We start from the raw sequence: 10,333 nt of genomic DNA, 5'->3' as shown, positions 1-10,333 counted from the left end.
AGTATTTTCGTGAGCGAGGTAAATTTCCTCTACTCTCATGGGAGCAGGCCGTTCACCTCGGCAGGTTAATAGATGCATCTATGGTTCGTGCCGTTCGATCATCGGCAGTGCACACGTTATATTTTTCTGGATCGGGCCGTACGACCTCGACATAAATCGTGCGTGATAATTCTCGGAGCCCATCTATATTTGATATTATTTTATGGCTCGAGCAGTCATAATTACTTAATGATAGAAATTGACTTGTAATTTATTATTAGTGGAAGAATTATTATTCACTGCTTGTTACTGAGTTGTATTTATTATTTATATGATCCACGCTTATTTAGAACTTCGGTATTTTATTGTTGGCCCATAGTAAGTGTCGATGTCCATCCCTCGTCACTATTTCTTCGAGGTTAGACTGGATACTTACTGGGTACATATTGTTTATGTACTCACTTTACAGTTCTGCACTAATCGTGCAGGTTTTGAGGAAGGTGCATCTGGTGGTTGTCCCGGCGCACACCCCTGATACTTCGAGACTTCGTGGTGAGCTGCTTTCCGAGTCCATCTTGCAGCACCTGGAGTTTCACTTTTGCTTTTATTTTCTGTCTACTCCATTCGGACAGTAGTTTAGTATTTTGTATATTCTACTAGTAGCTCATACACTTGTGTCACCGGGTCTTGAAAATTTTGCTAGTAGACACTTGATGATTTTTGAGTAATTATTTTACCACACTTGTTCTTATCAATGTTTACACTTTATTTTATTAAATTTATTACCTCTTACTTATTTAACAATTAAGAATCATCTCTTTCTAAAATGTTAAAAGAATTAGATACATGGCTAGTTCATCGTTGGCTTGCCTAGCAGCAACGTTGGGTGCCATCACAGCCTATAGGGAGATTGGGTCGTAACAACATGGTATCAGAGCACTACGTTCACGTAGGTCTCACAAGTTATGAGTATGCCTAATAGAGTCTTGCGGATTGGTGCAGAGACGTCTGTACTTATCTTTGAGAGGCTATATGGTGTTAGGAAACTACACTTTTTTTCATCTCCTATTGTGCAGTTGATATTGTGCTAAGTATCGTTCTATCATTCTCTCACAGATGGTGAGAACGGGCGCGACAGATATACCCGATCATGGAGGAGCTGCTCCCTCTATTGCTAGAGACCGAGGCAGAGGCCGAGGGAGGGCTCCAGCTCGTGGTAGAGGATGAGGGCATCCTATAGCTGTTCCAGTCATGCCACAAGTGGATCTAGCAAAGGATCCTATTATTGAGGAGAAAGGTGAGGTGCCTGTAGCAGAGCCAGTCCCGGTGGATTTCATGTCCGCACCAGGATTCCAGGAGGTCATGGGCCGTATGTTGCGGTTCATGGATTCTATGACTCAGGTTGGTTTATTTCTAGCAGACCCAGCCATATCTCAGGCGGGAGGGGGAGCACATACCCCTACCCTCAGGCTCCAGGGCATGCAGTCACCGTGTATCAGACCCCGGGCATACTACTCGTGGGCGGAGCTCAACCAGTTGCAGCAGCTATACCTGAGCCCATACCAGCTGCGACCGGCGATCTGCAGAGGCTATTGGATATATGGACCAGGATATATCCTCTTGTCTTTGGAGGTGAACGGCATGAGGACCCCCAACACTTTATTGATCGGTGTAGGGAAAGACTGCACAACATAAGAATATTGAAGTCCCACGGGGTGGACTTTACCACCTTTCAGTTGGAGGGCATGGCCCGTAGATGGTGGCAGTCTTATCTTCTCGGCATACCAGCAGGCTCTCCTCCCATGACTTGGGACCAGTTCACATGCCTATTCTTGGACGGATATATTCCACCCTCTCAGAGGGAAGAGTTACCATTTCAGTTTGAGTAGCTCCAGCAGGGTCAAATGTCGGTGACCGACTATAAGGCGAGATTCTCTGAGTTGTCTCGCCATGTACTTATGATACTTCCGACCGATGCAAAGAGAGTGCGGAGGTTTGTTGCAGGTTTGCACTATGGTAGCCAGGCCACTATGGCCCGAGAGGTTGAGATGGGGACTTCTTACGAGCTAGTTGTGGAGATAGCTCGGAGGATTGATATTGTCCGTCAGCGGAGCCGAGAGCAGGTGACGAAGGATAAGCGGTTTCGATATTCTGGAGAGATCAGTGGTGCTCCGGCTGGGGGCTGGGGTTAGTTCGTGAGGGGTCAGTCTAGCAGGCCTGCGTATCCAGCACCGCCTCCTCCTCGGGGTGCTCCAGTGCAGCCCTACTTCAGTTCCATGCCATAGAGTTCCTACCAGCCACCATCTTTTCAGGGTTTCTCCAGGGGTATTCAGGCTATCAGGATCAGACTTCAGGTCAACTGTCCTCCGTTCCGAGGGGTTGTTACAAGTGCGGGGATCTTGGCCACATGAAGAGGTTTTGTCCCAGATTTTGGGGCAACGCAGTACAGCAGGGTCATCAGCCGATAATTATAGCACCCGCTGCCATACCAGCCATCTGGCCGCCCAGAGGCAGAGGGCAGGTGGATAAGGGTCGTCTTAGAGGTGGAAGTCAGACAGGTGGAGGCCAGTCAAGTGGCGCTCCAGCTAGATTCTATGCTTTTTTGGCTAGAGCAGATACAGTGGCCTCAGATGCTGTGATCACAGGTATTATTTCTATCTGTAGTAGGGATGCTTCGGTACTATTTGATCCAGGGTTTACGTATTTGTATGTTTCATCTCTGTTTGCTCATTTCCTGGGTATTACTCGTGAGTCCTTGGATACTCCTGTTTATGTGTCCACTCTAGTAGGCGATTCTATTGTTGAGGATCGGATCTATCGGTCCTGCATTGTTACTTTCTGTGGTTATGAGACCCGAAAGGATCTTCTGTTGCTTGATATGACCGACTTTGAGGTCATCCTAGGCATGGATTGGTTGTCTACATACTACGCCATCCTTGATTTCCATGCCAAGACTGTTACCTTGGCGATGCCAGAGCTTCCTAGATTGGAGTGGAAAGGTTCGTCTGTCAGTGCATCTAGCCGGGTTATTTCTTTTCTAAAAGCTCGACACATGGTCGAGAAGGGTTATTTGGCTTATCTAGCTTATGTTCGGGATACTACTGCAGAGACTCCGACGATTGATTTAGTGCTCGTGGTTTGGGAGTTCTCTGATGTGTTTCCTTATGATCTTCCAAGCATGCCACTGGATCGTGATATTAAAATCTGTATTTATTTGGCTCCAGGCACCCAGCCTATCTCTATTCCACCATACCGCATGGCCCTAAAAGAGTTGAAGGAATTAAAGGAACAACTCGAGGAGTTGCTAGCAAAGGCGTTTGTCAGACCGAGTGCGTCACCTTGGGGTGCACCGGTGTTATTTGTGAAGAAGAAAGATGGGACTATGCGGATGTGCATTGATTACCGCCAGTTTAACAAAGTTACCACTATGAACAAGTACCCGTTGCCGCGTATTGATGATTTGTTTGATCAGTTGTAGGGTGCTAGGGTGTTCTCTAAGATCGACTTGAGATCGGGGTACTATCAGTTGAGGATTCGGGATTCGGATGTTCCGAATACGGCCTTTCGGACTAAATATGGCCATTATGAGTTCCTAGTGATATCCTTCGGGTTGACTAATGCCCTGACAACGTTTATAGATTTGATGAATCGGGTGTTCAGGATATATATTAATTCATTTGTCATTGTATTCATTGATGACATTTTGATCTACTCACGTAGCATGGAGGAGCACGAGCAACATTTGAGAGTGATGCTTCAGACCTTGCGGGAATAGAAGTTATATGCTAAGTTCTCCAAGTGTGAGTTCTGGTTAGATTATATGGCATTCTTGGGATATGTTGTATCAAGCGAGGGTATTAAGGTAGATCCCAAGAAGACCGAGGCAGTTCAGAGTTGGCCTCGTCCTACCACAGCGACCGAGATCAGGAGCTTCTTGGGGTTAGCAGGTTATTATCGTTGGTTTATAGAGGGCTTCTCATCTATTGTGGCGCCTCTGACTAGATTGACAAAGAAGGGTGCTCCGTTCCGATGGTCCGATGATTGTGAGGTGAGCTTTCAGAAGCTCAAGACCGCATTGGCTTATGCACCTATGTTAGTGTTGCCTTCCGGTTCATGGATGTATACTGTGTATTATGATGCTTCACGCGTTGGCCTGGGTGGTGTATTGATGTAGGAGGGGCGAGATATTGTATATGCTTTATGTCAGCTGAAGCCCCACGAGAAGATGATTTGGAGTTGGTCGCGATTGTTCATGCTCTCAAGATCTGGAGGCACTATCTTTATGGGGTGTCCTGTAAGGTTTACACTGATCATCGCAGCTTGCAACATTTGTTCAAATAGAGGGATCTCAATTTGTGGCAGTGCAGGTGGCTTGAGTTACTAAAGGATTACGATATTACCATTCTTTATCATCCGAGCTAGGCTAATGTAGTTGCAAATGCCTTGAGCAGAAAGGAGGAGAGTATGGGTAGTTTGTCATTCATTTCAGCAGAGGAGAGGCCACTAGTTTGGGACATTCAGTCCTTAGCTAACAGACTTGTGAGGTTGGATATTTTCGAGCCTAGCAGAGTTCTTGCATGCGTTGTCGCCCAGTCTTCACTATTCGAACAGATCAAGGCTCGCCAGTTTGATGATCCGAACTTGTTGGTCCTCAGAGAGACGGTACTGCAGTGTGGTGCCAAGAAGGTTACTATTGGTGAGGATGGTGTTCTGCGACACCAGGGTCGGCTATGTGTTTCTAATGTTGATGGCTTGAGGGAGAAGATCCTAGAGGAGGCACACAGTTCTCGGTATTCTATTCATCCAGGCGCTACAAAGATGTATCGCGACCTGAGGCAATATTATTGTTAGCGGCGGATGAAGAAGGACATAGTTGAGTATGTAGCGAGATGCCTAAATTGCCAGCAGGTTAAGTATGAGCATCAGAGGCCAGGTGGCCTACTTCAGCAGATGACTATACTTGAGTGGAAATGGGAGCACATTACTATGGACTTCGTAGTTGGGATGCCGTGGACCTTGCGGAAGTTTGATGCAGTTTGGGTCATTGTCGACATGTTGACCAAGTCGGCATACTTCATTACGGTTGTGACCACGTATTCTTCAAAGAGGTTGCCCCAGATTTACATTCAGGAGATTGTTCGGTTGCATGGTGTGCCTATTTCCATCATATCAGATAGAAGAGCTGAGTTTACTTCGCATTGATGGGTGAACGATGGATGAGTTTGCTTACAACAACAGGTATCAGTCCAGCATCGAGATGGCTCCATTTGAAGCATTATATGGTCGGCGATGTCGTTCGCCCATCAGATGGTTTGAGCCCGGTGAGGCTAATTTATATGGTACTGATTTAGTGAAGGATGCCTTGGAAAAGGTAAAGTTGATTCAGGAGCGACTTCGCACAGCACAGTCTAGACAGAAGAGTTACGCAGATCAGAAGGCACGTGATTTATCATTTATAGTGGGCGAGAAAGTTCTCTTGAAAGTCTCGCCGATGAAGGGAATCATGAGGTTCAGAAAGAAGGGCAAGTTGATCCCAAGGTTTATAGGTCCATTTGAGGTGTTGAGACGAGTTGGAGAGATTACTTTTGAGCTTGCTTTGCCTCCTAGTCTATCGGGAGTTCATCCGGTTTTCCACGTGTCTATGCTCTAGAGGTATCATGCCGACATGTCGCATGTGTTAGAGTTCAGCACGGTTCAGCTAGAGGAGAGCCTGGGTTACGAGGAGGAGCCAGTTGCCATAGTTGACAGGCAGGTTCGCCAGTTGAGGTCAAAGAAGATTTCTGCGGTAAAAGTTCAGTGGAGGGGCCAACCAGTCAAGGAGGCGACTTGGGAAGCCGAGGAGGACATGAAGAGACGATATCCACACCTATTCAGCACTCCAGGTATGATTCTAGACCCATTCGAAAACGAACGTTTTGTTTAAGAGGTGGAGAATATAATGACCCAACCAGTTATTTTACTTTCTAGATCCCCGTTCCCCTAAATAAGACTCTCCGTATGTGCCATTACTGTTTTATGACTCGCGGGGATGGTCATTTCGGGTTTTGGAAGGTTCGGGTTGAAATAAGAACACTTGGTTCCTTAGTTTGGCTTTAAAGGGCTAAGTTTGACTTTGGTCAATATTTTGAATAAACGACCTCGGAACCGGGATTTGACGGTTCCAATAGGTTTGTATGATGATTTCGGACTTGGGCGTATGTTCGGATCGGGTTTTGAATGACCCAGGAGCGTTTCAGCACTTAAAGTTGAAAGTGGGCGCATTGAAAGTTTAAAGGTTATTTAAATTTGGTTTGGCGTAGGTTTTGGTGTTATCGAGGTCCGTTTATGATTCTGAGTTTGGGAATAGTTCCGTATGGTGATTTAAGACTTTCACACAAAATTTGGTGTCATTCCGAGTAGTTTAAATTTGAATCGGCGCGTACGGAGCAAGTTGGAAGAATTTGAAGTTCATAAGTTGATCCCATTGATTTTGGGTTGCGATTCTTAGTTTTAATGTTGTTTTCCGCGTTCCGAGGGTGCGAGCGAGTCCGTTTTATGTTTAAGAACTTGTTGGTATGTTTGGACGGGGCCTCGTAGCCCCAGATGCCATTCGAACGATGTGCGAAAGTTGTTAGCCTTGGATGAACAGCTGAAGCATCCAACTTCTAGTGCAATCACACATGCGGAGGGCCAGCCGTAGGTGCGAGCTCGCAAAAGCGAGCCAGCAGCCGCTGAAGCAGCCCAGAAACCGCAGATACGGGTGAGGGTGCGCACCTACGAACGCGCAGGTGCGAAGGAAGCTACCACAAAAGCGGCCAAAGCCGCAGGTGCACCTAGTTGAGGATTTAAAGCATATCTTTGGAGCGTATATTGATTAATTATATAACATTTGACTAGTTTTAGATCGTTTGGCACCTAGTTGAGGATTTAAAGCATATTTTTGGATCGGAAGTGAGCTTGAGAACGAGGTAAGTCTCTTGCCTAACCTTGTAATAGGGAACTCATCTCCTTAGGTGTATTTGTTGTGAATTACTTGTGTGAGGAGCTACGTATGCACTAGGTGACGAGAGTCCATGCCTAGCTAAATTTCACGTGATGTCCGAGTAGTCTTAGATTTACATCATATTTTATTTGCACTGTTATGTTGATTATGCATATTAATGATCTTAAATAGAGTTGAGATTAAGGATTTTTATATTTAAAGTCTCCAGTTTAGACTTCTCATGTTTGGGAAGAATTAAAGAATTTTATAATAACTCTAAGAAATTCATGTTTACTCGCGTCGCAAGTATTTCCGCGAGCGAGGTAAATTTCCTATACTCTCATGGGAGCGGGCCGTTCACCTCGGCAGGTTAATAGATGCATCTATGGTTCGTGCCGTTTGACCCTTGGCAGTGCACACTCTATATTTTCTGGATCTGGCCGTACGACCTTGGCATAAATCGTGCGTGATAATACTCGGAGCCCAACTATATTTGATATTATTTTATGGCTCGAGTGGTTATAATTACTTAATGACAGAAATTAATTTGGAATTTATTATTAGTGGAAGAATTATTATTCACTGCTTGTTACTGAGTTGTATTTATTATTTATATGATCCATGCTTATTTAGAACTTCAGTATTTTATTGTTGGCCCATAGTAAGTGTCGATATCGACCCCTCATCACTACTTCTTCGAGGTTAGACTAGATACTTACTGGGTACATGTTGTTTATGTAGTCACGCTATAGTTCTGCACTAATCGTGCAGGTTCTGAGTAAGGTGCATCTGGTGGTTATCCTGGCGCACACCCCTGATACTTTGAGATTTCGTGGTGAGTTGCTTTTCGAGTCCATCCTGCAGCACCTGGAGTTTCTCTTTTGCTTTTATTTTCTTTCTATTCCATTCGGACAGTAGTTTAGTGTTTTGTATATTCTACTAGTAGCTCATACACTTGTGACATCAGGTCTTGAAAATTTTTGCTAGTAGACACTTGATGATTTTGGAGTAATTATTTCACCACACTTGTTCTTATATTGTTTACACTTTATTTTATTAAATTTCTCACCTCTTACTTATTTAACAATTAAGAACCAACTCTTTCTAAAATGTTAAAAGAATTAGATACATGGCTAGTTCACCGTTGGCTTACCTAGCGGCGACGTTGAGCGTCATCACGGCCTATAGGGAGATTGGGTCGTGATAATCACGACCTATAGTAGATTTTGGGTCATGACACCTCCCTAGGCTATATGCATAAAGTACTAATTTTCAATTATGTGTTTAAATATATTTGTGGCCACCTATGCTGAAGTGACTAGCTTGGTGCATTGGTGACTAAGTGTCCCTCTTGTCTCCTTTTTGTCCCCAAGGTCAAGAGTTTGATCCCATATAATTCTTTTTGATTAATTTCTTTTATAATTAATTAATAAATAAATTTTCAATTCCCCATTCCCTTTTCAATTAACAACATATCCCTACCGTATCCTTCTTTCCAATTAACAAACAAACACGTTGTTTTTACTTTTTTTAAAAAATCCCTTTTGCCGACGTCTTTTTTATTTTTCTTCTCTTTATCATTCTTTTGAGTATATAATCTTTGAATCCCTAAAAATAAAGTACTAGTGACTCGTCTCTCTCGACTCTGAGGCTCTCTGTGGATTCAAAGCAGCAAAATTCCCTGCTCAATATTAAGCACTGCTTTTAAAAAAATTGAATGGTCGTTTAGTTTGCTATATAGAGTAGGGATGTCAAAGCAGTCCCCGTTTCCTTTACACGAATTTCCTACCCCTACCCCCAAACCAGACCGGTATGGACCGATACCGGTTCGGGTACTCCCCTCCCCCTAGACAACCCTAATATAGAGCGTGAGATATTAAAAATTATAAGTAATGATACTATTATTGACCGTTTTCAAAGTATAAAAACTCATCGAGGACAATTGTAAAGTGAATGATATTTTTTGCAAATATAGTATTAATATAGTTTGGTCGTCAACTTGCGGTCACCATAAAATTTTCTATAATGAAACCAAACATTTATTTCAAAGATAATAGTGCACCCATAATATTAAAGTCATGAATACGCCTCTGCCGACCCATATTTAATATGGATAGAAAATGGTCTAACGGACAGATTATACGAATATCCATATTATTCATGACTTTTTGAATATGATCACTTTTGGTAGAATTTCTAGTCCCCCAAACTTGAGAAACCCCCAATTTGAGTCTTTGAAATATAAAAGTTAAACTCATTGGTTATCCATCTTTTAAGTAGATAATATAGATCTGATTCATATTTGTTTCATTTTTAAAAAGTTCATTATCCAATAATTATTTTTGAGGATAATATGGATGAATAATTATTTTTTTAATCCATTTTGCCACCACTAGTCATCATATATATATATAGCTTGGAATTTACGGTAAATATTTCAACGATATTAATTATGCTTTTTGGTGAAATTGGCATTAATACTTGCAAAGTGATGTCATTTCATCTCTTCGTGGCTCTTATATTTTTTTGACCCCATTGCGTATAGCATTTGTGTTTTTTTATTCTTTTTCTTTATCAACTTTTCACCTCCCCGATATAGTAATATTCTTCAGTCAGATTCGTCTAATTATTATATATATATATATATATATAAAAAGTTGAGAATAGAAAAGGTGATGTGGCACCTTCCTATGCCCAACATTTGTATTTATCTCTTCTCTCCTTTTTTTGACAATTTTTCATATGTCACGATCCAAAAACGACCGTCGTGATGATGCCTAATGTGGAACTAGGAGAGCCACAACTCGACAATTTCAACACAGTAAAACACTCTTTTAGAAATTACAGTGGAATGATTTATATTAAAGAAAAGCCATTTTAAAACAGAATTTAACCAAAATACGGTACAATCCATCCCAAAATCGGGATACCACTAAGTACATGAGCGTCTAAAACCAGAATACAGTTCACAACAATATCTAGAGAATAAAACTGAAAGTGTAGATAGAATAAGGAAGGGAATTCAAAACCCGCGAACTTCATGCAGCTACCTCGATAGTCCCCGAACTCTGATGCCTCAATCAGCAGCACCCGCCGTGACTAGGAATGCCTGGATCTGCACACAAGGTGCAGGGAGTAACGTGAGTACATCCAACTCAGTAAGTAACAAGTTCAAACTTTGGACTGAAAGGTAGTGACGAACTCAACTGGTATAGATAAAATGGAAATAACTATGCAGAAATGTAGGCATGCTCTCAAATCACATAGGCAACTCAAACCGTAAAGTAAAGCAAATCCGAACAATGTAATGAATATAACTCTGTTATCTCTACATGCCAATGCACATACTATAAGTGATGCACCATGCTGACAGCCTCAAGGGCTCACACTCTT

General features: G+C 42.8%; 1 protein-coding gene across 1 annotated transcript; it reads left to right on the top strand.

The window, feature by feature from the left end:
• The first annotated feature begins 1,883 nt into the window (after positions 1-1,883).
• LOC138905214 (uncharacterized) lies at positions 1,884-4,153 on the top strand. The gene is made up of 3 exons (XM_070193720.1): positions 1,884-2,166; positions 2,292-2,624; positions 3,795-4,153. Exons 1-3 carry the CDS (start codon positions 1,884-1,886, stop codon positions 4,151-4,153), a joined length of 975 nt encoding a protein of 324 aa, XP_070049821.1.
• Positions 4,154-10,333: the final 6,180 nt, after the last annotated feature.

This window comes from Nicotiana tomentosiformis, chromosome 2, assembly GCF_000390325.3.
Source record: "Nicotiana tomentosiformis chromosome 2, ASM39032v3, whole genome shotgun sequence".
NCBI classification, from domain to species: domain Eukaryota; kingdom Viridiplantae; phylum Streptophyta; class Magnoliopsida; order Solanales; family Solanaceae; genus Nicotiana; species Nicotiana tomentosiformis.
Note: the sequence above shows the minus strand (reverse complement) of the source record. Positions and strands in the feature narration are given on the sequence as shown.